The sequence below is a fragment of the Colletotrichum orchidophilum genome, assembly GCF_001831195.1.
Source record: "Colletotrichum orchidophilum strain IMI 309357 chromosome Unknown Scaffold_25.1, whole genome shotgun sequence".
In the NCBI taxonomy this organism is placed as follows: domain Eukaryota; kingdom Fungi; phylum Ascomycota; class Sordariomycetes; order Glomerellales; family Glomerellaceae; genus Colletotrichum; species Colletotrichum orchidophilum.
In genome coordinates, this window is record NW_019172981.1 from 300,681 (window position 1) to 325,845 (window position 25,165).

The 25,165-nt window shown below is 51.2% G+C and overlaps 9 protein-coding genes across 9 annotated transcripts; 2 read left to right on the forward strand and 7 right to left on the reverse strand.

The window, feature by feature from the left end:
* Positions 1 to 255: 255 nt before the first annotated feature.
* CORC01_04045 (FAD dependent oxidoreductase) lies at positions 256 to 1,730 on the forward strand (the record flags this gene model as incomplete). Its single annotated transcript, XM_022615693.1, has 4 exons — positions 256 to 311; positions 365 to 584; positions 646 to 1,195; positions 1,249 to 1,730. 4 exons carry the CDS (start codon positions 256 to 258, stop codon positions 1,728 to 1,730), a joined length of 1,308 nt encoding a protein of 435 aa, XP_022477870.1.
* Positions 1,731 to 1,826: 96 nt separating this feature from the next.
* On the reverse strand, positions 1,827 to 3,408 carry CORC01_04046 (uncharacterized protein; the record flags this gene model as incomplete). The annotated part of the gene is made up of 5 exons (XM_022615694.1): positions 1,827 to 2,460; positions 2,515 to 2,894; positions 2,982 to 3,052; positions 3,109 to 3,165; positions 3,222 to 3,408. 5 exons carry the CDS (start codon positions 3,406 to 3,408, stop codon positions 1,827 to 1,829), a joined length of 1,329 nt encoding a protein of 442 aa, XP_022477871.1.
* A 1,919-nt stretch (positions 3,409 to 5,327) lies between these two features.
* CORC01_04047 (uncharacterized protein) lies at positions 5,328 to 6,850 on the reverse strand (the record flags this gene model as incomplete). Its single annotated transcript, XM_022615695.1, has 5 exons — positions 5,328 to 5,778; positions 5,831 to 6,201; positions 6,276 to 6,346; positions 6,414 to 6,450; positions 6,515 to 6,850. The coding sequence occupies 5 exons, from the start codon at positions 6,848 to 6,850 to the stop codon at positions 5,328 to 5,330; spliced, it is 1,266 nt and encodes a 421-aa protein (XP_022477872.1).
* Positions 6,851 to 8,065: 1,215 nt separating this feature from the next.
* On the reverse strand, positions 8,066 to 9,845 carry CORC01_04048 (major facilitator superfamily transporter; the record flags this gene model as incomplete). Its single annotated transcript, XM_022615696.1, has 5 exons — positions 8,066 to 8,314; positions 8,374 to 8,796; positions 9,001 to 9,450; positions 9,506 to 9,512; positions 9,571 to 9,845. The coding sequence occupies 5 exons, from the start codon at positions 9,843 to 9,845 to the stop codon at positions 8,066 to 8,068; spliced, it is 1,404 nt and encodes a 467-aa protein (XP_022477873.1).
* A 3,196-nt stretch (positions 9,846 to 13,041) lies between these two features.
* On the forward strand, positions 13,042 to 14,199 carry CORC01_04049 (uncharacterized protein; the record flags this gene model as incomplete). Its single annotated transcript, XM_022615697.1, has 1 exon — positions 13,042 to 14,199. The coding sequence occupies one exon, from the start codon at positions 13,042 to 13,044 to the stop codon at positions 14,197 to 14,199; it is 1,158 nt and encodes a 385-aa protein (XP_022477874.1).
* Positions 14,200 to 14,446: 247 nt separating this feature from the next.
* On the reverse strand, positions 14,447 to 16,361 carry CORC01_04050 (sodium/hydrogen exchanger family protein; the record flags this gene model as incomplete). Its single annotated transcript, XM_022615698.1, has 3 exons — positions 14,447 to 15,145; positions 15,201 to 16,054; positions 16,112 to 16,361. The coding sequence occupies 3 exons, from the start codon at positions 16,359 to 16,361 to the stop codon at positions 14,447 to 14,449; spliced, it is 1,803 nt and encodes a 600-aa protein (XP_022477875.1).
* Positions 16,362 to 16,995: 634 nt separating this feature from the next.
* Positions 16,996 to 17,559, reverse strand: CORC01_04051 (intracellular hyphae protein 1; the record flags this gene model as incomplete). The annotated part of the gene is made up of 1 exon (XM_022615699.1): positions 16,996 to 17,559. One exon carries the CDS (start codon positions 17,557 to 17,559, stop codon positions 16,996 to 16,998), a length of 564 nt encoding a protein of 187 aa, XP_022477876.1.
* A 3,029-nt stretch (positions 17,560 to 20,588) lies between these two features.
* Positions 20,589 to 22,175, reverse strand: CORC01_04052 (uncharacterized protein; the record flags this gene model as incomplete). The annotated part of the gene is made up of 1 exon (XM_022615700.1): positions 20,589 to 22,175. The coding sequence occupies one exon, from the start codon at positions 22,173 to 22,175 to the stop codon at positions 20,589 to 20,591; it is 1,587 nt and encodes a 528-aa protein (XP_022477877.1).
* Positions 22,176 to 23,107: 932 nt separating this feature from the next.
* On the reverse strand, positions 23,108 to 23,678 carry CORC01_04053 (uncharacterized protein; the record flags this gene model as incomplete). The annotated part of the gene is made up of 2 exons (XM_022615701.1): positions 23,108 to 23,440; positions 23,508 to 23,678. The coding sequence occupies 2 exons, from the start codon at positions 23,676 to 23,678 to the stop codon at positions 23,108 to 23,110; spliced, it is 504 nt and encodes a 167-aa protein (XP_022477878.1).
* Between the last annotated feature and the right edge of the window lie 1,487 nt (positions 23,679 to 25,165).

Below are 25,165 nucleotides of genomic sequence, written 5' to 3' on the forward strand. Positions count from 1 at the left end.
CATGGTAGGGGTCAGGCTAGTAACTGTGCAAGACGAGGGGTGAGACAAAGAGCCAATGGGATGGCGATGTTTTGACCAAGTTGGCCCTCTTTTGGAGAGTTGTTTGGGGGTATGGCAACGCCGACTTGGTCACTACATATCTCATCGAAACGTACCGAGAAGCGCCTTCGAAGCATATTTCAACTTTGAAATTGGAACAGTTCATTTTCAAATCTCCTCCCCTTGTTCGAAAATAATCGAAACCATTCGTCAGCAATGAACGTCGATACCCCCTCTCTACCAAAGACATCAAGCATTGTCATCCTCGGCGCGTAAGTCGGCCAGAACTATTTCGGCCTGAGCCGTTCTAACTATACCTCGATAGGGGCACATTTGGAATCAGTACCGCATATCACCTTGCCAAGCGTGGCTACACCAATGTCAGATGCCTCGATCGTCACCCTATTCCCAGTCTTGATTCTGCGGGGTACGACCTGAACAAAATCATCAGAACGGAATATGATGAGCCGCTGTACACCGAATTGGCTCTTGAAGCACTCAATGCTTGGAGGTGTCAAGAGTGGCAAGGGATCTTCCATGAGACGGTCGGTCAAAATTTTCCCATAACCATCATCGTTTTCGTTCAGCTCCTCATAAACCTCGCAGGGTCGCATCGTGACGACTTTAGGGGACCCGCTGGCAGAGCAGCACCTCAAAGAGTCGTACGAGAATCTCAAAAAGGCTGGTCAGGCTGGCAGCCTTGAAATGGTGGAGGGCAAAGAGCAGATTGCCAAGCACGTTCCTCAGCTCCGCGGCGCAGACGGAATCGAGAACTGGAAGGGACTTTGGAACAGCCAAGGCGGCTGGGCACATGCGAAGAAGTCTCTCGAGAAATGGGGCAAAGAAGCGCAGGACATGGGCGTCGAGTTCATATCGGGTCCCAAAGGCACCATGACTGGGCTGAGCATTGACAGTTCAGGCAGGCTTGACGGGATCAAAGTCGCCTCTGACGACGTGGTTCGCGGGGATCGATATATCCTTTGTACTGGAGCGGCGTCACCAGAGGTACTGCCAGAGTTATCCCGGGAGATGTGGACGAAATGCTGGTCCCTGGCCCACATCGAGTTGAGTGATGAAGAGGTTGTTCAGTGGAAGGGGATCCCCGTAGTCGACAATTTTGAGCTGGGCTTCACATTCGAACCGGATCCAGAAACCAGTAAGTGCCATGACACTAATACACAGAGATCTGTCTGCTAACAATCCTCTTAGAGTGGATGAAGATCTGCGACGGATCCCCAGGCTACCAGTACCAAGTCGGCACTTACACCGACCCCTCGGGCAAGGTGGAACACTACTCGATCCCTCGCTACGCGAGCACGCACCCCGACGACGGAATCCCCGACGAAGCAGCTACGGCTATCAATCGCTTCATCGACACGGTCATGCCGCAATTCTCGGGTCGGCCGCTTCTGGGCGCACGGGTGTGCTGGTGCACCGACTCTCCCGACTCCCACTGGCTCATTGATAACCACCCGAAGCACCCATCGCTACTACTGGCCACAGGCGACTCTGGACACGCGTTTAAGATGTTCCCCATCATCGGCGACTACATTGCAGATGCTTTGGAGGGGAAAGAAAGGGGGTTGAGGAGGGAGTGGAAGTATGGCAACAGAAAGTCGAAGCCTGTGGCTACGAGGCCTGGTACAGAGGTGAAAGACCTACGAGATATGCTGCACTTGACAAGTGCATGAAGAAAAGATGAATATGAAATCCATAAGTGTAGTCTATTAGCCCAGGTACCGAGAGATGTACCTATCCGAGGCAAAAGACAGAGCAAGGTCGAGTCTTCATCCCCTGGGACTGTGATGGTCTGGCCATGGCACCTCGTACTCAACCCGCGTCTCTGTGGTGACCCTGATACCGTTCATGCTTGCCACTCTCTGCGGCGGCTTCCCTCGGCGGGTGGTTTCCACCACTGGTTGTATCTCGTCGATCATGACTGCGCTTCTATCATCTGCGTCTATGACATTCGACTCTATGATGGTCTTGCGGTGACTGTTGCTATCTTTGCGGAATGCATTACCGGACCATAGCCTCGCAATATCTTCCTTGGACCCATTCTTGCGCACATCGTTTGAAGAAAGAGATAGGTCATCACGCGAGTGCAGCGCGTAAGCCTCTGACTGAACATTGCGCCGCTTCTTGTTGGCTTCGATTGTGGTCGAGTATGGATTTGAGTGCTGGTAATTCTGGTACTTTGGAGTTGTTTTCTTCGATTTGGAGCCGGTGATGTGCGACGTGACAAACAAGGGCAGATAGCGAACGAAGAAAGGCTTGAGCGCCGGAACGGAGGCGCAAACGATACCGGCGTTGACTTCGATCGACGCCCAGTTCAGTTGCTTATCGATGTCGAAAGTGTAGTCCGTACTTTTGAACAGAGGCGGTAAAAGAATCGTGCGTCTGATGGCACATATACAGACACTGGCAAAGAGATCAGCACCGGTTCGTATACTTTTGCATGAGACACCAGCTTACAAGCCTCCTGTAGCAAAGAGTAGGATTAGGGACAGCTTCTGCCGCTTGGCCATATGCAGAGGTATGATGATCTTCAGAGGAAGAACAAGGCACACGACATCCATGATGATGTTGGTGGCACTGAGCACCAAGTAGACCGGGTTTTTGTCGATACATATCGCTCCCTCCCTCACCGAAAGATCCCATGAGGCCTGGATTGGCCTGCAGCTAAGCAGAATGAGAAACATGTATACCAGTGCATATGAGGTTGCGAAGCCAATGAGGGTCATTGTCACGATCCTGAACCACCGCTCGGGTGAAAGACGCAAGTAAAGGACGAGGAGCGACAGTTTTGCCGTGGTTACGCTGAGTGAGTAGACCACTATCGTGACGATGCTATGCTGAACTACTGCGTTAGTTCAAGGTCTTCGGGATCTGTGAATGGTCGCTGAATCCCAAGTCAATCTAACGAAAAAAGTACAACTTACAAGGAGGAATGAGGGCGAGTAGTCGGCTTGCTCGACTTGCCAAAGGTGAGCACCCACGCCGAGCTCGCACACTGCTGAAATTAGACACGCCTTCGCCACACGTGGCAACTGAACGGGGCATTCTCACATTTGACTGAGAGCCCATAGAAGATAATGGCCAAAGCCAGCGAAATACCAATGAGATCTGCATGAGGGAGGATTAAAACAGAATTGACATATAGTTGGAAGAATATTACTCACAGTCATCGGGACCAAGTCCTCGTCTCACAAGGGATAGCCTCGTGAAGGCTCGCAGACTGACGAAGATGATGGAAAGTGAAGTCAGTATTCCGCCCAACGCAAGCGCGCTGGTTGTGATGGTGCCTGCATCGAATCGCCCTTGGCCCTCTGGCGGCTCGGCCATGTATTCGGGCTCGGAAGAGGCCATCTGAACATCCAACGACGAGTCACGCCTCCTAGGCCGAGAACAAGGAGGTCACTGGTGGGAAAGGAGCTCAGGAACGGAAAAGGAGCACAAGCCACCACGAGGACCGAAACTGATCATTCGGGAACTTGGGTTGATTTATTCACAAGGAATGGCATGCTGGGGTCTTGGTCATCCCTTGGAAACCTGCTGTGTTACTCCATCGGAGCGTGCATGTGGTGCACAGCCCAGGCAATGGGGAGGTTCCGCGGCGACAGGGAACTGACAAGCAAACAGAATTTTTGCCGTGTCAGCTTACGGTCTGTCAGCGGCGGAAATTCCTTCACTTTTTCACAAGGAATCTTGCCCAATGTTTGAGTGGACAACTTTCCGAAGCGAAGTCCAGGTCATCTCAATGGGATCCGCCCAAGCGGCCGTCTGTGATAAGTCGGGGGGAAAATAAGCAATATGTTGTCTGAGATTCAAGCCCCAACTTATTTCCCGCTATTATTCTGACGCGTGAAAACTGACAGCTGACATGTGCCAGTGCTCTTTGTTTTCTTCCGCGATCCTCTTTCCGAGATTGAGATTGAGGACCATGGTTCCGAAAGCAAGCAAGCACATTTCGACCTGACTTCCATGAGAGATCCGCAGCCGACTTTGCGAAATCTGGGGCTTCTCTGGCCGAGTCGCCTCCCCTATACCCCCTTACAGCCCTAGCATTGTCCGTGGGCAGCCATTCTCCCCCTTACTGCATCGAGCTAGTCTCCCTTGTCGAAACCCCACCGTCCTCATCTTCGGAGGCACGCCGCACAACCAACAGAGAGGCAAGACAAGCTAGGGTGGGGTTCTCGCGCTGGCATTCGAAAAAGAAACAACACTCAGCATTCAAATATCTCTACCAATGATTCGCGCTGGTATATATGGGGCTCTAGGCTTTGCAACCCACTTCTGCAGCCCCCGTACGAGTTATCGGCTGGCATGCCCAGAGCAGAAAACCCATTCTGAGATGGGCCAAGAAAGAATTAACCGGACGTCTCAACTTGATACTTTCGCCTGTGAGGCATCATCGTGCTGTATCCTATCATTTGAGGCTACATGTATGTATATGATTCAAACTTTAGAAGATACTGAGATGCTCGTGTCGGGTGATAAGATCCGGGTATTGACAGCTTTGCCTAAGTCATAAATCTGTAGCTAAATTATTCGAGCAAGTCTGCTGATATTCTCTCGCCGTTGAAAATCAGTAGAAATTTCCCAAACAACATATTCGACTCCCGGCTTGGCTGTTGCTAATCAAACCAGAATGTGATTTGGGAGATGACTTCGTGTCCACAGCCAACAGTCCGAGCCAGCACCAGCCTTGAGAGTCGACGAGTAACCTGGGAAGTTCGACCTGGCATTGCCTCAATGTTCGAGGACAGTGAATCCCAGCACAGTGCCGTCGGCGGGCCTTGCAGTTTTCCACTTGATTGATACCTGTCCCCCCTACCCCCAGTGATATATCTGCGCCGCTGCTAGGGTCTGTGTTTGCTTTCTGAACTCGCTTCAGGATATTGATCCTGCTTCATGAGACAGACCCGAAAATATTGGCTGATGATATCCTTGACTTCAATGTTGGCAATCTTGACTATGATTAACAACATTTCCGCCCAAAACTTTCGTTGCAAGGCGCTCTCGTGTGAAAGATCTCCCAGAGTTCCGGCAGCTAATCCTTAAAGGTTCGATGATTCGAATGTCTCTCATCTTGGAGAATAGGAGTCTGCCCATTTGCGTAGTTTGATATAGGGAGGTGCTTCGGTGGAACCTGCGTCGTGTCTCTCATCCGTGACGGGACTCAGTAGTATTTTCGCTCATAGGCCAATGCCTATGTATTTTTCAACGCCACGCCAGATCCAAAATTTGCAGCTGCTTTGTAAATAGAAAAGAATAACGCCAAGCTATCATGAGCCCTGCTCCGGTCTGGTGGGTGAAGATAGGTGCATGGTCAGAGGGTTCCTTGCGTTGATGCTCCCTATGGCCCGCTGGCTCGAGATATTTCCTTCCAAATCCCCACCTGTGCTCCCCGCAACAGTCGATATGTGTGTCATTTGTGCCACCAATGGACTTATCGTGCTTGTGGGTGATTGTGGAGGCACACTGGGTGTTTGTCGTCTTTGTCCCGCCGAATCGTCAGTCGCCCCTGGCAGAGGTCTTCGCGAGCCTTGACTGCTATATCTCGAAGTACCAGAACACGCCAGAAGCGGCCGCATGATCGGAACGCACGCACAGACGACTGCAGACGTGGGCTCGGCCATGCTCAGGAGAACCAGCGGAACGGCTTGATAGACCGCATCGTCGCCGCTGGTGGCAGAAGGCAGGCTGACGATCCTCAATACCGAGATTGCGCTGGTGCTGTGCGTGGTTCAGAAAAGAGGTTGGGCGATGAAGACGCAGGCCTACTTACAAGATTCCGACCCCGAAGCTGGAAATCAGGCCAGCTTTCTGCATCGTCGCAAGGCGCAGCTTTCCTACAAGTGCCAGTGGCAGTATGAAGATGACGACGTCTGTTGAGAGATGCACGGCGGCATTGACATAGCTGAATCTAAGGAACGGTCCATCCCCCAGGTCTGGGATAGTCGCGGGTTTCAGAAAATTCTTTGTGACAAGTATGGCAGAAATCAGCAGCCCCGACAGTGCCAGGAACATGATTCCCAAGAATATGTCGCAGAATAAAGTTATGTGAGGCAGTGCAAAGGCTCGACGGTACTGGAGGAGGAAGGTTGCTTTGATACAAGCGAAAGCCAATTGATACATGATAACTGCCGTTACCAAGTACTTTAATGGACGTCAGCAAATATCCTACAGTAAGTCTGGATGCCACTTTGTGTCCTCGTGGTCTTGACACTTACGCGGGGATCCTGCTGTAATTCTTCAGCTGACGATTCCCAGATATGCGATCCAAGACTTCCGTAGATCACGTCTGATTGATAATGAACACAGTCAGTTAAGGAGCCTAGTTGAAAAGATTCACGGCTGTATTTACTTACTACATAGTACTGTTGCACCTTGGACAATCACGAGAATCTTCGATGAAGCATCAGTAATGTGGTTATTGGTGGCTCTCAGCGGTTTGAAAACCTAAACTTACCGAAGACCAAATGAACATGGAGTCATCTAACCCCCATCCTCGCAAAAGGTACCCCCTGATGTAGATCCGGATGACCATAAAGACAGCCACTATGGCAATGAACATTGACATAATGCCGATGACCAAGGGCGCTCTGGTGTCGGTTGGTAGGGATGCGTCTGGAGCAAGCCCTCCAGGTGGTCCTGTCGTGTGGCTCATATTGGATATCCTGAGATTACGGCCGAAACGGCAAACAATGAAGCAGTCGACTAGGTGGCAAAGACCCGGGATTATGAGGGTTACAGGCAAGGTTCTTGCGTTTGTGGTAATCGAGTCGCGGGCTGATGTTTCTCTCATGGATCCGACCACATTTCAAAATGATGACTTGATCATGAGAAAGAATCCATGCTCGCGCCGGTTGTTTTGAAGATGTGATGCCCAGTTGGTGTCGTCGAAACAAGGGTCCCGGGGTGTCGGGATTTGAAGATGAAGGAGAATCAGAGGGGGCAAACCAGGACAAAACCCTCCAAACGGTCCCTCCAGGTGGGTGGCCACAGGGCATAGATTGAGTTGCCGCTATCTATCGGGCTGGCCGTATCTGAGGACGGATTTGTCTTGGAATGATGCGACCGCCGCGAACTGCCGCGCAAATGCATTCCTACACCGCACCCGGCTTGCGTGGCGTCATCCAAAGACTCTCATTCGTAGGGAACACCCGCAGCTATTTGAACTTTTTACATCTAGTTCTCTTTCTTCCCTCTCATAGGCAACAGGCAATGAGCTAGCATGCGTCGATTCATTGTCCCGCATCTTGGATCTAATCTGGACCGTCATGTCTTGCTAAAGTACGTACCATCACCTTGAGAGCCATCCATCACGAGCGGGCACTTATTATTTACCTCCTATATTTGACGAGGCTAGTACGGAGATGCCGTTCAAAAGTTTCTGCTGAGGCTGCTTAGATAATCTGACCTCACATGAGGATAAATACGTCTCACAATATCTTATTTATAATGAGATATTATAAAAAAGTAGACGGTCTAAAAGATTATTCTCAAGGCGTGTATAAGAGGTGTTTAAATTTATAAAATAGACTTGTATAATGATGCTGTTGACCAGGTGATATTCCCTGTCTTGTCTTGGCAGGCTAGCAGAAACTTTTGAACGGCACCTCCGTATTGTCTGAGACTTCATTCGGTTTGAGGAGGAAACGTGCAGAACCAAGTCCCAGTAATTGATTGTTTACTGTGCCAAAGATACAGTAGCCCTGCCCATTCCAGTCAGCAAATTGCCGTGATGAAGACATCATCGCCAGTAACACGGCCACAATGTTACAACCTCAACTTCCAACCTCAACTTTTCAAATTTGTCGGAAGAGGTGCGCTTTGCTTTGAAGCCACCCCTTATTCCCGCCTCCACTATCATCGACGCCAAGCCTTATCCTCTCAACTATGCGTCCAATGCAGTGTGGTTCATCATCCATGCAGGATGGCACTTCTTACACCATAGAATGCTACCCCCTTGCGCCTTGCTCTTGAAACATAGACCATTGGATATCCCAAACACAGAATTTTATAGATTAGGCTTGAATCTACCCCTGATGCGCTCACCGAAGATGTAGAAGACAAGAGGGATAGGGATCAACGCGACCGAGATGAATGCTAGCAAGCTGTTGCCCCATCCGAGGCCGAGGGTGTTGTACATCTCCAAACCTCCAAGGGGGAGAAGAGCACCAGCCAAGGATCGAAGAACAGCTAGCGCGGCGGTGACGGAAGCCGCGTATCGGGGGTACGTGTCGAGAAGGTAGTTTTGAATGCACATCTGCTTAGCGAATTAGTGACGCTCTTATATTCGTTTGCAGTATTAGGGCTTTCCATGACGCCCATGAGCCCAGTGGCAAAGATGACCACGCCGAGCATGGGAACAATGAAATGAACCCCCTTGTCAGTGGTCCATCCGTAGATGAAGAGTCCGATAGGGAGAACCACACCACAAGGTATGGTGAGTATGGGAGTAAGACGGGCCTCAGGTATGTGGACGAGTCCCTTTGCATTGTTTCTAATAACGATGAAGCCGGTGAGCGCGCCAAAGGTGACCACCCCAATTATCATACCGATACCGGCGGGGATGAAAGTGAGACCGATAGTTCCCTCGTCGAAGCCGTACTGGTCTCTGTAGACGAAGGAGAAAGTCGTGAGGAGTAGGTAGAGGATTCCGTACGCGATAGCGACATAGAGAGCCATGAGCGTGACGATTGGCGTAACGAAGAGGAGTTTCAAGGGTCGCACAATGGCGTGCTGGAACTTTTATTTCGTGGTGCAACCATCGTCGAGCTTGCTTTTGAGGTCCATGTTACCGGTTTCCATGCGCAGTCTAGCTGCCTTACGTTCGAGAATGAGAGGAGCAAAGGTCTCCTTCATCATGAGCCAGGAGAGGGGAATGAAAATTCCGGCCTGAAAACTGATCAGTATTCCGTACTTGTCTTATTTTGTTAGGAAGACACGTACCACAATTGCAACAAGCCAGTACACCCATCTCCATCCTGCAGCATTGATGAGATAACCTCCAGCAACGGGACCAATACAAGGTCCAAGAAGGGGTCCCAAAGCCCAGGCAGACATGGCACGGCCTCTCTGCTCGATTGGCATGATATCTGCGATGCTGCCACTGCCGATGGTCACTGGCACGGCACCAGCCAAACCCATGAGGAAACGGAATGCCAACATCGTGGCCATGTTCTGGGACAGAGCGGTTCCGACAGTGAAGATGGTAAAGAGCATGTTGCCGTAGATGTAGAGCCGCGCGCGACCCAAGACCTCGCTCATAGGAGCGATGATGAGAGGACCGAAGGCGAAGCCGAGAATGTAAACCGAGACGACAAACGTCGCTATGGTGGCCGAGGTCTCGCCGAATTCGACCATGATTTTGGGGATGCCGGGTGCGAACATTGAGGATCCCTGGGAAGAATTTTAGTGCTCGGTCGATTGGAGAAATCCTGCCACAAGGGCTTACAAGTGGCCTGTCGGGGTTAGGGTTAGCAGATGTACTTTGTCTTTTGGAATGGAGTCGAGACTTACGTGACAAAGGTCAACATTGAGATGGTGGCAATGTTGAGCCACTTTTGCCTTATGGGCCAATTTTGAGGATTTTCAGGATCGTCGGGTCCGTCCCAATCAACGAGGATGGGATTTTGGTTAGCCTCCTTGTCGGCGACATCTTTTGTGTTTCCCACTGGCTCCTGTCGATATTCGGGTCTGATGGCTGCGCCTTCAAGATCTGTGGCGTTGGGGCTGATTACTTTCTCAATGTCACCATCTATCGGGGTAGAGTCCGGGGATTTTGTATCCGCCATGGTGTGTAACAATGTGCTGATACCGAGGTGCCTGGTGTGTACGTATATCGTGTGTAAGTCGGTGGTGTAAGTCAGCTGCTGAACATAGAATCCGGGAGTGAAGTCCAGCGTAGTCGCTATTCGTAGGTATATAAAAGCAGAAATGTTTGGCTTGAACCTCAAAAACTAAAGCTCGAAAATCGACGGGAAGATAGTTACATTATGTTCGGCGCATGAGACCTAGAGTCACATAGGAACCCCGGGATTTTGAGAAGGGGGCCAGGTCCGGAATGCACAAAATTGTGCAATGGCTGGATCATACGCGGCACTAGTTGGACGGGATTGACTGGTTCCCACACTATTAATTAATAATCCGAAAGCGAGATACCCTGACAAAGCGAGCGCGAGCTACTCAGCGATTGGACGACACCTGATTGGCGCAGGGATTTACCCCCCTCCTTGAACATTAGACGGTCTGGAACCATTTGATGAGAGAAGGCAGAAAAGGCGGCGCTGACATGGCAGAACTAGGCAGGACACGGGGCACTGCGTGTTGATGGTTCGCTCTAGTGAAGGATTTTCCTCGCTTTTTCGTTCCCGTCGTGGCTCACCATCATGTCAGTCTGAATCTGATTGCCTGTTGGGAGACCAAGCGCTTCTATCAAAATATTAGACGGGTAATCTTCAGACTCCTGGTGCTTATTTCACCCCCTAAGTCCGGGAGGATGGTAGCCTCAACGTCTGCGTCCCCCCATTTCGGTATCCGTGCGGAACATAGAGGTAGGTAAATATCGGTAACGTGAACTTTCTCGTATTGGGTCAGGAGAGTCACATATCTTGCGTATCACGACTCAAATATGGGCGCAAGCTAAATATACTTAAACGCCCGGGACACCTCAGAATAGATCTATCGCACGACCGCGTCGAGCTTTTTTCTTAGTCTGGTGCGGCACACTGGAAGCGCCTTAACTGCATTCGAGATAGCAAGCGTACTAACCGCAAAGTGTCTATGCTGTTTGTCTATTACTTCTGCAGAACAAGTCATTCGGACCCGGGTTTGCATAAGCCAGTCCGGAGCTTGCATAACTCCCGCCGGCCAGGTCCCCTGCGGGGGAATCAAGACTTTAAATTGGCGTTCCCTTCCCCACCACCGAGTAACTGTTTAGGACGCGGAGGCGGATCTTGCCGCAGCGCCGGGCTCTTGCAAGGGCCCGCCATTCTGAATCTTTGTTCCTTTCAAGGCAGCAGTGGTAACCAAAAACGACCGAGGATGGAGTGTTGGGACCTTAATTGCATGTGCCAAGGCCCTCAGCTGTCGGACTTGGGGTTACAATTTGGCCAAGCATCGATCTTGTCCCAGGAGGGCCACCTTACTGGGTTAGTGGGCGATACAGGCGTTGAACCTGGATACGCGGATTGCTGATGTAATACGAGGAGAAATAAGAACCACGTCCTTGGATGGAGATTCCCTCCATTTGGGAGGCCGAAGGCGGCTCTCTAACAACTCCGCACCTGGAGTAAGTACGTCTACAAATCATTCTTAAATCCATAGTATCCCATCAAAATGTCGAACGCAACGCTGCAGGTCGAGCGAGTGCGCCATTCAAAGTTATTTGTGTTGTGAAGGTTGTTGACGCGACTTGAGCTATACGAAGTCTCATCTTTCTGCTAAGGTGAGGTTGTTTGTCGGCAACAGACCCTCATTTCACATGCTCTCGCTACGAAGAAAACTGGCAGTCTGAGCTGGTGGTTATCATGCTTCGGCTCCGGGGCTGATGCGGCGATGCATGGGGTTTATGTGGCTGAAGTTGAATGGGATGGTCGTCACTCTCGGTGCAGACCCAGTCAAGGACGAAATCCTTCGTTTGGCTCTCTTAGTGGCGCCAGAGAATGTTCAGGCGAGCCCTAGTATCCGATTGTCGAAAGAGACTGTCGATGCTCGCTTGGTCGTATATCTTTCGGTACCAAACATAAACAAGCAAACTTTGTAGATTTGCCAGTGTCGCTTTCGCAAAGCTGACCCAGTCATAAGGAGCATGACACCGCCCGCTGCAACTCTAGTGCCACTTTATCAAGGACTATATGTAACAGCTCCTAAGCGATACCATCAAAGCCTTTTCTTCATCTTTCATCACAGTCCAAAATGTGTCGCCCCCGGCCTGAGGCGAACTATTTCTTCTCACGTGGAATATTTGCCAGTCAATCTCCTCGAGTCTTAGGTTCTGATAAGGAGTGATAACGAAAGCATTGAAAAGAATTGATGACATAGCAAAAGAAGGTATTCATGTTGGGCTTTTGTCTTTGGTTACTTTCTGGCTTGCTTGACACTATTATCTGGTTAATATTGCGGAAAGACTTTCAGATTCAACTTGGGCTGGGCCTTGGAGGGGCGGGGGGCGAAGTTACCCTCTCATTGAAAACGCTAATAGAGGGAGGGGCACTTGTCACAGAGGTCTTGGTGAGCTGGCTGAGTTTTACAGCCAAGATAGGAGGCGACGAGTTTGAACAAGAGAGAAATAGCTCTGCTGGCCTTAAGGTTAATGCCCCACGATATTCCCCTTCGTGATCAGAATCAGGGCAAATGGTAATGACATGGGATTAAAGGATATGATAATTATCCCTGTCTTCGGAGCTGTATTTGTACTCATATGTTTGGACACAAAATTATGATGTTGAAATTTAAAATCTTGGCAGGTTTCCTGCTGTTTGATCAGGCAAACAAAGTTGCGACACATTGAGACAGACAGGAGTAATGATGCTAATGTGAAGGTAAAGATCTTATGTGATGGCCAAGCTCGTAACGCGATTGCCTGGTGCGAGATAGTCATGTAGCAGTTGGCATATTAGATACCAAGTGTCTGTAAAAGACAGAACGCAAAGTGCTAGTTGAGAATGAGTCCCACGAATAAGTCGAGTTCCATTGCAAAGTAAAGGTTGAGCTCTGTCACATGAGGTGGAGACGCGGTTTCAGTGGGGAGGGAAGGGCCTGCTGCTAGGCCGGGCCGGGGTACCTTAGTCCCTAGCTGTTGCGTAAAGCTACGCAATGACTTGCATTAGCGAATCTTCAGTGGGCATGCCCGCCATGTCGCGGCCCTGTCAGTGACCTCACGCTAATTATCCCTCCACTGGCGGGGTTATTTGACAGAAACATCACCACTCGACGCCCTCGCCCTCGACTCCCACGTCGCGTCGTCGCGAAAACGATGAACGCGTCCACATGTCCCCCAACGCGCCCGAAAAGTCGACGACCCCAGCCGAGGTAGCATTTGCCAATGACGCCGAGTCATTCGTTCCGAAACCCTTGATCAACGATCTCCTGCGCACCCGCTACTGCATTCCCGGTTCCATCTTCCTCGTCGAAGATGTCGAGTCGCTCCCTGTGCCACGGTCGAAACGATGGAGGACCATGCGGCTGATGCTGGGGGATGGCGAGCTCTGTATACAGGCTCTCCTCCGTGGAGAGATGCATCGCTTCCTGGACACTGGAGGCATCCGGGTCGGCTGCTACGTCCGCTTGGGAGAGTTTGCAATTCGTCTCCAGGACCTTGTTGGTGACGGCGATCGCTCGGGAGGGACTCGACAGATGGTTTGTCTGATTGTCCGTGACCTAGTTACTGTTGGATGGCACAGAGCCCTGACAGAACCCGACGCGATACCTCAAGCTCCGCCAGAACAGGAGACCGAAGACGATATTGTCTCCGACAGCGACGTGGAACCCGTCGCGAGTCCCACAAAAGCACGAGAGCCACGCCCGATTCCGATACCGACATCGACTCAAAGGCCAAGAATGGGACGCGCCCGTTCGACCGGGGCAACCGCAGAGATTGACGATGAAGACGAAGAGGGCTTCGAGGTCATGAAAGTGTCGGAGACAAAGGCAACTCAACGCAGGGTGCAAGCGAAGAACAAGGGAGGGCTTGTGGCCCTGCCACGCGACTGGACAGATCCAAATATGCCGCTGAAGCTTACTTCTTTGCGGTCCATCCCAAACTTGCCCTACAAGCAAAACTGGTCTGTCAACGTTCTCGCCGTCGTCGCATCTCTATCCGAAGTCGAGCCGTCCCATATGCCACCGCACCACACACAAAGAACTGCCCGGCTCGTCGACCCGAGCACCAGCAAACAAGTCATCTTAACCGTCTTTCTCGATGCCGAGGCCTTCACCCCCAAGGTAGGGAGTGTTGTACTCCTCGTCGGAGTCAAGAATCACCGATTTGATGGTGGTTGCCTCAAGAAATATGTCAGCGACAAGCCAAATCCCGGCAATCGGTGGTGGTTCGAGGAACCGCAGCAGTTTGACTGGTGCGACGTTGACGCCCTGAAGCAATGGTGGGAGCAGTCGGGTCTACAAGGAATGGCACTCGACGGCGCATGACTCGGAACAACACATTCAATCCATACAGATGATGCCGAATGACACGTACATGAACGTCAGGAACGTCAAAGTCTTTGTATCGGTTTCAGACGCTACATTGTATGACCTTGCTTGGCTACAGGCTGGAGTTGTGCCCGGCGCATCCGCTACCTGAGGCTGGTACCATGCCAACATGAAGTAGGTTCAGGAAGAACGCTGCAACTGCCTGTCTATTTCTCACCGGAAGGGCGTCCCTCCTTCTTGCCCTCTATTCGACACCCCATGCGCCGAGAACATTCTGTCTTCCTCCGGTCGGCCCTTTCTCACTGAGTGACTCAAGCCGCTTTACCCGGTTCACCAGCAGACCGACGCAAATTGGTCCTATGATGGTGCAGAGAGTAATCGCCCACGTCACGATCAAGAACATCTCCGAAGGCTGATCGGGTGCGTCTGATCCGCCGCTGAAGATGCCTGTACTTTCGGCCAATGCAGATATCAAGTAGCCAATCTCACCACGGGCGACCATTGCGAAGGCGAGGATGCATGCCGGGTAAACGGATACGGGCATCTCCGGCTTCGGAGAAGCATTCTTTGGAGTATTCCCGGCTTGTCGCGGCTCGATCTGATTGAGACGCATGTCTTCCGTGTGGACTTCATGCAGACTGTGTTGCCGCTCTTGCTCCTGCTGCGGCTGCCGTTGCGGCCGATCCTCTTCTTTGTTCGCCGCCGCATCTGATTCAGTCCCCGCACATTGCGTACCGGGAGCTAACTTCTTCGACTGCTTTCTCCCCGCACCAGAGACCTTCTTGGCGATCCGCTGCACGGCCTGGAGCGGACTGGCGAAAGACAACAGCCAGACGCCGCAGATCAGCTTGCCAGCCATCATTAAGATGGTATAGACGAGTCCACGCCAAGCAATAGGGCCGGAGAACATTCTCGTTATTGGTACAGAGAACCCGATGGAGGCCTATTGAGATTAGCGCGTGGTGTTAATACAATAGTGGTTTAGCTTGCGGACTTACGAAGAAGAACGGTTTCAGGACGCGCTCAACAGCCTTGCTGTAGTGATGTTCGTAGATCTCAATGCCAGAGTTGTAGACATTGGTTTCAACACTGTTAGAGCTCGGAACGGCCGCAGCTGAGCTTTCGGAATTCGGATGTCTTGAAGTATCCGCGTCGACACCTTTCTGGTCGGACGGAGCAGCTGCGCATTCACCTCTGATCGCCTTCTGCTTGCCCTTGTTGCGGGATGGAAGATGAGGCACTTCGCTGTCCCACCAATTGATGGTAGCACCCGCAATATATGCCGCAAGCAAGGTCGAAGTCCCGGCAAAGGCCCCTCCTACGATGAGCCCAAACAGCCAACACGTATGAACGACGAGAGCCGTCTGTCGTAAGCGAAGAAGCTGATCGAGTTTCGACCCAGGATTCTTCTCCCGTCGCGCATTCAGACGTAGCGTAATCGGCTCCACGACGAGCTTACACGCCGCCGGTACGACGATCGCGAAACCCAGAGAGACGAGAATCGGCCGGACCACAGTCACGGCATTAAAAGTATCGCCGCTGCCGCCACCCCCGAGGTTCGACACGACCTGGACCATGATGAGGCCTACGACGTCGTCCATCATGGCGGCGCTGGTCAAGACAACGCCCATGCGGGTTGTTGTGAGACCGCTCGTGCCTAGGACAGTGAATGTAGTTCCTAGGCTAGTCGAGCAGAGCGCTGCTCCGGCGGCGAAGGCCTGTAGTAGTGAGGCGCCGATGAGGGAGCTCAGGGTGAAGGAGAGGCCCATTGGGACAGCGATGCCGGTGACGGCGACGCCGATTGAGAGTAGCAAGTTGGCTTTGAGGGATTTGAAAGATGTGGAGAGACCTCCTGGGCACCGAGAGTTAGTTTCTCTTTGGAAATAGGATTGTGTGTGAAGAATTTTACCTTCATAGACGATCAGGATCAGGCCGAGATATCCTAGCTGCACTACCGAGTGCTCCATCTCTTTGGAGAGCCATTTTGCCCCGGGGGTTCCCCAGGCGATGCCGAGGAATACTTGGCCGATCAAGCCGCAGTACACTATCTTGTCGAGAGTGTAGTTTATGGTATTGAGTAGTAGAAGGAAAACGGAGAGGATGGCGATTGTCGTGATGGATGGCTCGTGATAGGCCAGCGATGATTCTGTTGCAGCCATGGTTGCGGTGATGATCAGAGATCAGGCGTGGTTTTGGATGGGACGACAATCTTCAAGGCTTGAAGAACGTCCATATCAAGAATGGCAGCTGGTTTTACCCTCCGGTTTGAGACCCTACTGCATATATCCCGTGCGTGATTATCGTCACGATTGATAGTTGCAGTCAAAAAATTGACGCAGTTCTTGGCGATGATTCTCAAACTCTCCCATCCCCTACACATTTGCTGACTCAGTGACAACCCTTGGCGCATTGACGTCATGCTTTCCGAAGAAGGCACATTGGGCAATGTGTTTGAATGATAGCAAGTCGTCCGTCAAGCACATGAATGCAACGAAAACTTTTGGTGATTGTGATTTCAACATTCAAACAGACTGTTCCAGCCAGGGTAATTATAAGGACGAAATGAAAACCACAATAACATAAAACCGCCTAATCCTTCACACCTCCAACCATGTCAAATGTTGAGGAGAAAATTCCCAGCTTAGACCTGCTGCCAGCTGCCAAGTGTCGTGTTATTCACACCGTCACGGTGCGCATTTCCCAATCTCGCTCCCACGAACAAACCATCAAGCTCGTTGTGGTGAGCTCGCTGAATGATTCCCCAATCAGCCTAACGGCGGCCCGTGACCAAGCTCAGAAAACATGGTCCCCGCTCCGCCTGACCTTCGTAGCCTTGCCGGGAGCGGTGGAGTTCTGCATGGCGGGCGGCGGGTTGGCGGGCGGGTTCGCGGGTGGCGGGTTCGCTCCGCCGCGGTTGAGACACGATTCGTTGTCCGGGTTCGCGATGTTGATGGGCACCTGCAAGACCTGGCTAATCAAGATGAAGTCCGGGTTGGCGATGTTGTTGAGCTTGGCGATGTTGCAGATTCCCGAGTTGAGGAGGCGGGCGATCTGGCCTAGGGTGTCACCACCAATTACGGTCAGGGTGATGTTGCGGCTTGCGTTGGGTATGCCGGCGCCGCCTGGGGGAATGCTGCAGCCGGGATTGCTTGGTACAGGGGGCGGTGGCGTCGTTGCTTGTCGTCTTGTCGGGGGCGGCCCGGAGCGTGTTGGTTCAGAGCGGGAGGAGAGGAGGTGGGAGAGGCCGCGGGTGATGATGCCTCGGGGGTCTGTTTGGGCGTCTGGTTGAGATATCGGGTTGGCTTGGACGATGCTGGCTAGGCCGGCTAGGGCGAGGTAGAGGGTTGAGGAGCGCATGGTGACGATGGATGCTGGCTGCTGACTTGTGTCGATATGTGTAGAGAAAGAGAAAGAGAATGAAAGAGCTGTGACAGACTGTTCGTCGACCGAACGAGTGGCAGAATCGACAACGTGCACAAAAACCTACGCCTACTAGGTGTGGGATGTCGGGGGGATATATGTGACTGAAAGAGCGTCTGGTTTGGGAACAGGGAGACTGTGGACAGAAAAAGAATGGCTTGGCCCGTAGAAGAAGTGAGACGGCCCCCTCCCCTCGTCTGTCAAGTCAACTTTATATCAAAGATGATACCGCTCCTGTATGCCCTTTTCCCAAAAGTCACCGGACGGCCTGGGGTCAAGTCCGCCAGTTGGCAAGACCCAGTGCGATTGGCCAGACATGAGAGTTCGAGGTTGAGCTGCCCACTCCGGCATGCTGCCAGATCCACCTCAATGTAACATGCTTAACAGACACTAAGCCCTGTCGCCCGCCCTAAGAGTCTTAGATGGAGCCGGTATAAGCGAAAGCCAGCGGGCAGAATGTGGGTTGCGAGGGTGGTAGCGTGGGAGCGTTGGCTTCGATGTTGTTGCGGAGGAGGGGAAGGGGATGCTAAACAAAGGTCGCCCGTGAACGCCGCAGACAGCAAGTAGCCAAAAAGCTTAAAATATGGGGGGGGGGGGGAGTCTGGAAAGATGCGCGTCGTAATAGCGAGAAGGAGACACGCTGAAACGGGAGCCCAGCCCAGCGCGGGGGCTGCTCGAGTGTGTCAGGTTCTAGCTCAGTCCAAGACTTCAAATCACGCAAAGCACTGGTTCTGCCGTGCTTCAGAGTTTGACAGGGAAGAGCTGCCGAGGATGGGACAGACGGACCCAGCAACTTGAGACGGCGTTAGCACCCGTTCTCAGACGGTTTCTCGCATGTTGTCGAACTCTATGCTACAGACGTCTTCAGAGATGACCACAAGAATCGCTGATTCTCGAGTCAGTCCCGGGGACGGGTGGGATAGAGCCCAACACAAGCTTTCTATTTAGCGCGCTGGATGTTGAGGTTCCCGGTTTGCTTGCTGTGATTTTCTTTAACGAGGTGATGCTTGCTTTCAATATTAGTTGAAGACACAGAGCTGTGACTGCGGATCTCCCTGTTTGTGCTTGTGAGAGATATATGCTTTTAGAATTTGATTGTTGCAAATGAAGGCCAATGACAAAATGCCATTCCTTCTAGAAGTTCCAGCAAGGGCGCAATTGTTCCGACGCATGGCACTGCCACTCAGCAAACTGGGATGATTTGCGAAAAATGAACAGACGAACTAGTGTAGAGCCCGTTTTGGTGGGCACCCACGAGACGGGACCCGAATCCGATTTACGCCAGGGAACACGTCTTACAAATTTTAAACCCCTAAGCCACACCCAGATGACTCTTGCATATTTAGCCAAGCAGAGGTCGGTCGACCTGATTTGTCTTTTACAAAAGTGGTGTCTCTGTGAATTTCGGAACTCACTCCCATTTTCCACGTATCCATCGTGATGAAACTGGCATTTGGAAGACTTCAGGAAGCATGAAGATTGGAGCATCATGAGGCGAGCGACTGCGCCTACCGGGCTTTTCGCATAAGAAATATGATGAGAGATCGGGGAATTCTACGGCTGACAATTGTCTGGAGTGAATCAATCGTCAGAGCCAACTCTCCTGTGAAGACAGGAGCCCTCTGCCGCACTCCCTGACGGTAAAGGCCTTGTGTTTGCGAATCTAATTTTTCAAACTAGGTATCATGCCGGTAAGGGCGCCGAGAGGCATTCCGCAATTAGACCGCTACATGTATCAGGTGAAACCGCTCTTCTTGAAGCCGAATGTGAGTGTGATTTGGTGGCAGCCCTTGGGTGCAAAGCTGAATGAGGCGAGCTACCAAAGTGATGCACCTTTTCAGCAAGCACTAATATAAACACAAAGTCCAAAGAGGGTCATAATCTCCAGCTTGGTGACCATATAATCTTCGTCTCGATTGCAAAAGCACATGCACCGAAACAAAACCTGGCATTGTTGCCCCAAGATGGTCTAAGGGAGAAAGAAATGGCGGACAGCACCGCAGTGATATGCTTAGTACCTATGCTTACCTTATGTTGACTTTGCCTTGGTTTTGACTTTTGTGACCGGCTCCAGAAACATGCCGTGTTTGATCACCCGGAACACTTTCTATTTGCATGGAATGACTACCTAGTCGAGGTGTAATCTTGACAAGGTTAGAGGAGTCGACGGTCTATCTCTCCTCATGACTATCGTGGGAAGCCGTACCAGTACGGAGACGACGTATGTGTCAATGATATGAATTGGGCGTTTTAACTACCCCAGGCGTAAGCCTCCAAGTTCTTGACATAAGCGACTTGGGGTTGTGATCTAGAGCAATAGGATTCGAACCTGCATTGCTTGTTAAACGAGTGGCTTCCGATCTGTCCCAGATTTTATCACACCTGCTACAATAAAGATTTCATACTCATCAACTAGCTGTGTGATGAATGATTCTGACTAGACTATACTTCCCCTCTATTTGTCATAAAGAATAAGTCTGTCTAAATACTGTATCATAACTAGATACAAAATAGGCGCCATGTGTACATCAATTCTTTAGTCTTCTATTCTCTTTGAAAAGCCTGAGTACGTGCCAAAAAAAAAAAAAAGAAAAAGGGTCTGATTATGTACTAGATTTACTCTATTATCTTGGATTTCATAAAGATGACCTGCCCCTGACATGGTAATCAATGGCTCCAGCTACTTTGAAAGAAAACTGATAGTAGGGTATATAGCGTTCCGAGCGCCGTTCAAGTCGTGGCTCAAGGTGAGTACCTACCCGCCTGATCCAGTCTCAACTACCCGATAGCCACCCCGGTTATGCCAAACGCCACGATAGTTGTGATATACCTCGTGCTGGGCATTTGATACAAAGGCTCGTCTCCTTTCGTTAATCAAGGGCTACTTTCCAAATTATATACATGTACCTATTCAGGATGCAATATTGCTCCGCTTTCGACTTCCAGAGAAAACCTTCTCTCCGCCCTCAGGCGTCGGTAATATCATCCAACTCATGCTGATCCATAAACTCAGCCATGTTCTTTTCTACCATCGGCGCCTCGTAGAACTCGTCCCCAATCGCACGCAGCTTGGCCGCCAGCGCCTCGCTCGGCTCCCAGTCCAGGTACAACTTGACTAGCTGGCGCGTGACGCCTCGGTTGCAGTGCGGACACAGCATCCTCGGCGGGTGCTTTGGCGCCGTGCGGCAGGGCGCAAAGTACGCGACGCACATCCAGATGGGCTCGTCGTCTTCGGCCTCGTACTCGAGCTGGAAGTTCAACGCCGCCGAGGTGAGCTTGGGCATCACGCTCAGCGCGTCGGCGTAGGCGTCGATAAAGGGTGCCATCTGGCCGTCGTCGGGCTTGCATCGGAAGACCTCGGCCGGGGTCATACGAGCGTACGCCGCCTCCTCTACGAAGCTAAACTCCTCGTTGTGCAGATCCGAGTGGGCGTTGTTTGTGCTGGACCGGTGGTTGTAAGGTCGGTGGTCAGGGCTACCGTCTGACTTTATGAAGTACCAAGTTCCTGAAGGGCTAGTAGCGTGCATGTTGATGTCGAGAAATCTGAGGTTTGGCCATGTTGTCTTGTTCAAACCCTGCATTGGCCGGAGGAGGGAGTGGTCAAAGGCCCCGGTGACACTCAGGTCTACAAGGTTTTCTGAAAATACGCAGAGAGCCGAGCTCAGCGGGTCTGGGATGCCAGGCTCATGCAAGGCTGGTGGCCTTGCCCTTTCGTTCCGGTATCTTCTTTGGAAGAATTCGAACTCGGCTTTCCTCAGTGCTGGTAATGACAGCTCTTGAATAGCCTGTGCCGCTTCATTCCGGTTACGAATTCGAATGTCGCCAAACCTTTTCTCGTCGTCGTCCATGAAAAGCTTCAAGCGTTCGAGATTCGGCATCTTGGAAGCAAGGATAATAGGCACCTTGGGGTAGGTGTTACGGCGACCGTACCTCCCCTCTTGATGCATCATCACGAGCTGTTTGACTCTGGCGAGGCTTGGGAGAAGTTGGCAATCTCTTAGCTCGATGAAAGAATGCAAGTACCGGCCCTCATAAATTCCCTCCTCCTCGGGATAGATTTCACCCCATGGGACGTACTTGGTCGGCCATGGCCTGTCAGAAGGTGATTCTGGGTGATTTATGAGTAATGCAAGGCGACAGCTTATTGACTCCGGATCTTGGTCTTCCCACCCACGAAGGATTTCGAATAGCGATTTGATTCCATTGCTATAGCTCTTATCATTGACAAGTCGTTCTTCAGGCGATTCAGCTCTGTGACTTGCAGCTTCGTCGTAAGCCGGAAGAATGATGGTAACGATCAAGCTGGTAAGATGATACCGCCTCGCCGGAGTGAGAAGCTCGGTGAACCTCGGAAATTCGTCGCTGGTAATTTTGAGAGATCTGAACGTAGCTCTCTCCACGGCGGCTTGTAGCCGACGCGAGACTGTGGCTATCAGGGCCAGTGGCCGAATTGGTCGCACACGCGTGTCGTAAGGTTGTATTGGTGTGGGGTGCTGCTGTGGTACTAAGTAAGAGATGATGTCATCAACTATATCCTGCGGAAGAGTCTCCATGTTGGCGTGGGTGAGTATATCAACCCATCGATGGGGAGATCAATTTGAGGTTGTCATGGCTCTAGTGGAATGCAAACCTAGTCAACCCCTCCCTAGCGGCCAAGACCCGATATTCGATATTTCCTAGGCAGCAACAACTTAACCCGCGCTCCACCCAAAGAAGACCAGTGTTGAGACGAGAGCTAGTCCCTATTGGGTTAGCTCAAAGATCTTGCCTACTCCGATACTAACTCTCATGAGGGTTTTTTTCCGGCTTGACTGGCTTTGGGGATCAACCTGCGAAGCTCTTAAGCTAATACAAGGAGTGAGTAGAAATTATTTTGTCAATTTTCATAATAGTTTCACTCGTAATTCTTCAATTAGAGACTGCGAGGGGCCCCTTCACCCTTTTCCCCCAGTTCACCGGCCGTAAAATTTGAGGTAGGAAATGTGTCTCGTTCACAGGTTTCAAAATTTTGAATGTGCCCCCTCTGTTCCATGATGAAGGCGACTAATGAAGGATGTCTCGCATATTCAGCTGCATCGATTGATATATTTCCCTCAGAGGACATGGATGCGGAATATGAATTCGAGTCAGTATGTCGGCATGGTCTACACTCAAGTCCACCCAGAGCGGCGGGCCGTACCGCAACCGAGGCCCACCGAAGTGACGCATGGTGGTCCAGGCTCTTCGTCTGTCACAAACTTCCGCTGCTGTGTCCAGCTATCTCGAATCGAGATGTATTTGGCAACACTGACACCCAGGCGACATAAACGCTATCGTAAACCAGCTCTTCTAACGATGGGCTTCAATATAGCGTGGAACACCCGTCAGACTGGTTGGGTTATGCGCACTCTTAAAAGTAGGTATCAAAAGCTTCCGTCAGACTCTCCGTAAGGTAAACTCTTATTTGTAGCCATTGTACATAGTGAACTGTGAGATAGCGCTACACTTAGTCGGAATCGTCTCCGAGTTGCTCATCCTCGCCACCAGTGGATCCGGCGAATGCTCCAGTAGCCTTGCTGAAGGCAGCTTCGCGTCTCTTCTCCAGTGCCTCAGCATCGCCCTTGACACTTGCGGGAGCCTTGGCAATCATGACCGCCGAGAGCTCCTTGCCTGCTGCCTCGGTCTTGGCAACGTTCTTCTTCACGAGACCACCGACCTTCAAGCTCTCGAAACGGGCCTGGTTCGACACCATGGCGCTCAGTTGGGTCTCGGTCAAGTCGACGATGGTGCTCATCTGTCCCAAAAGTTTCTTCGCTTCATCTTCGGAGGGGTCAAAGTTCTATTTTTGGTTCGAGTGTCAGTCCCAACCGTTGCGTGACAGAACCCCAGGGGTACTGAAAACTCACCGAGTAGTCCTTGATGCCCTTGTTGATCGTGCTGACGATTGAATTTGACTTGGAGCCCAGCTTGATGGCATCCTTGTAGTTGATGTCGTTGCCCTTTCCGAGAATCTTGATGGACTTGTTGACCTTGCGCTCGATGTCGCTCAAGCTCTTAGTAAGATCGGCGAAAGACATTGTGCTAATTGTGCGTTGACTGTTGTCGGGAATTGCTAATGGTAGTTACGTTGGTGAAATGTATTTCTGTTATCATGAGATGATGATGAAGGCACTCCAGTATGATTCAAGGTGAATCTGAAGCCTTTTTATCATCCGTAGAATCAAATCATCGTGATTCACATGCCGTTGTTTACCTCGGACCACATACACCTCTGTCCGTCCAAAAAGTAGCTGACCCCTAGAGCATGAACCAAACACATCTGGGGGAGCCCTGAGCTATGACGTGTCTAGAGAACCTCAGCTTCAAGCGCCCGGCGATTTGGGAGCTGTGGCCCATGTTCTGGCCTCGAAACATGAAACGATGCGGAGGCCGCCCAGCGATCCTCCGCCTCTAATGAGCCCCCCGACAGAACCCAGGGAAGCCTTTTTGATGGGTTCCTTTCTGACGAGGCGTCCCGAAAAACAGGTTCGAGCAAGAAACTCATGTCCCTCTCCCGAAAACGATTATGCATAGGGAAGTGTAATGTGTAGCAGGTGCAGGGAAGACACTAGGCAAGGATTCGTCGATTATTCGGCCGGCGGTCGACATGCATCGCACACACGGCCGGCGATCGCAGCAATAGTCTTTGCCAACTATTATGAGAAAACATACCCAATCCTACCCCACTGTTATCCCGGCGCCGACAATTGGTCAAATCACACTAGGTCGTACAGCCTTGTTGTTCTTGGCATGAATTGTTAGTAGCAAGCTTCCTTGGCTGCAGTGGGGCCGGGGCGTTTCTCTCTGTAACCACGTCCTCACTGCCTCGGTCCGTTGGGGGTGATTCACGTGGTTTCGTAACTCAAATCCGCACGAATCCAAGTAAATTGCACCACGTGCTCGCCGACGGTATGTTCCAAAGTCCAGCTCAGCTTGACAATAGACAAGGCATAATGCTGGAGTAGCGCCTGACTTGAGCAGCGTATCAGCATGCAATGATGCATTTTCCCGGCTGCTTGCGCTGTGGATAAAAGCTTCAGTGGTTTTTTTAAGTTGCTGGTCTGTTGTTCCGAGTCCGAATCCGAGGTTTGTGACACAATCCGCCCAACTCGAGCCGTGTCAAAGGCTCCGGCAGCGGCAACTTAAGTGCATGCCTAACATATATATTCAGCTATTGGGCCAGATCCGTCAGAAGCTAAGAAATAAGAGCACCCGAAAAATTTAAACGAATTAGAAAAGAGGCATAGAAGAGAATTATAGAGAGCTAGTAAAATTGTCTTCAATCTACTTTGTCGAACAAGTCAGTTACAAATAAAGATATAAGCAGCTCAGCAGATATATGAACACAAGTACAACACTAAAATTATCTCGCCCTGGGCATGTTACATGAGTTGTCTACGAGAGGGAAGATGAGTAGGGTTGAGAATAGGTCTTCGAGACTTCAAATGCCCAGTTAAACTTGCCGCGACTTTCTCAAATCCAGGTACTGGGAAGCGTGTCAGTGAATGATGGGGATTGCAGGGAT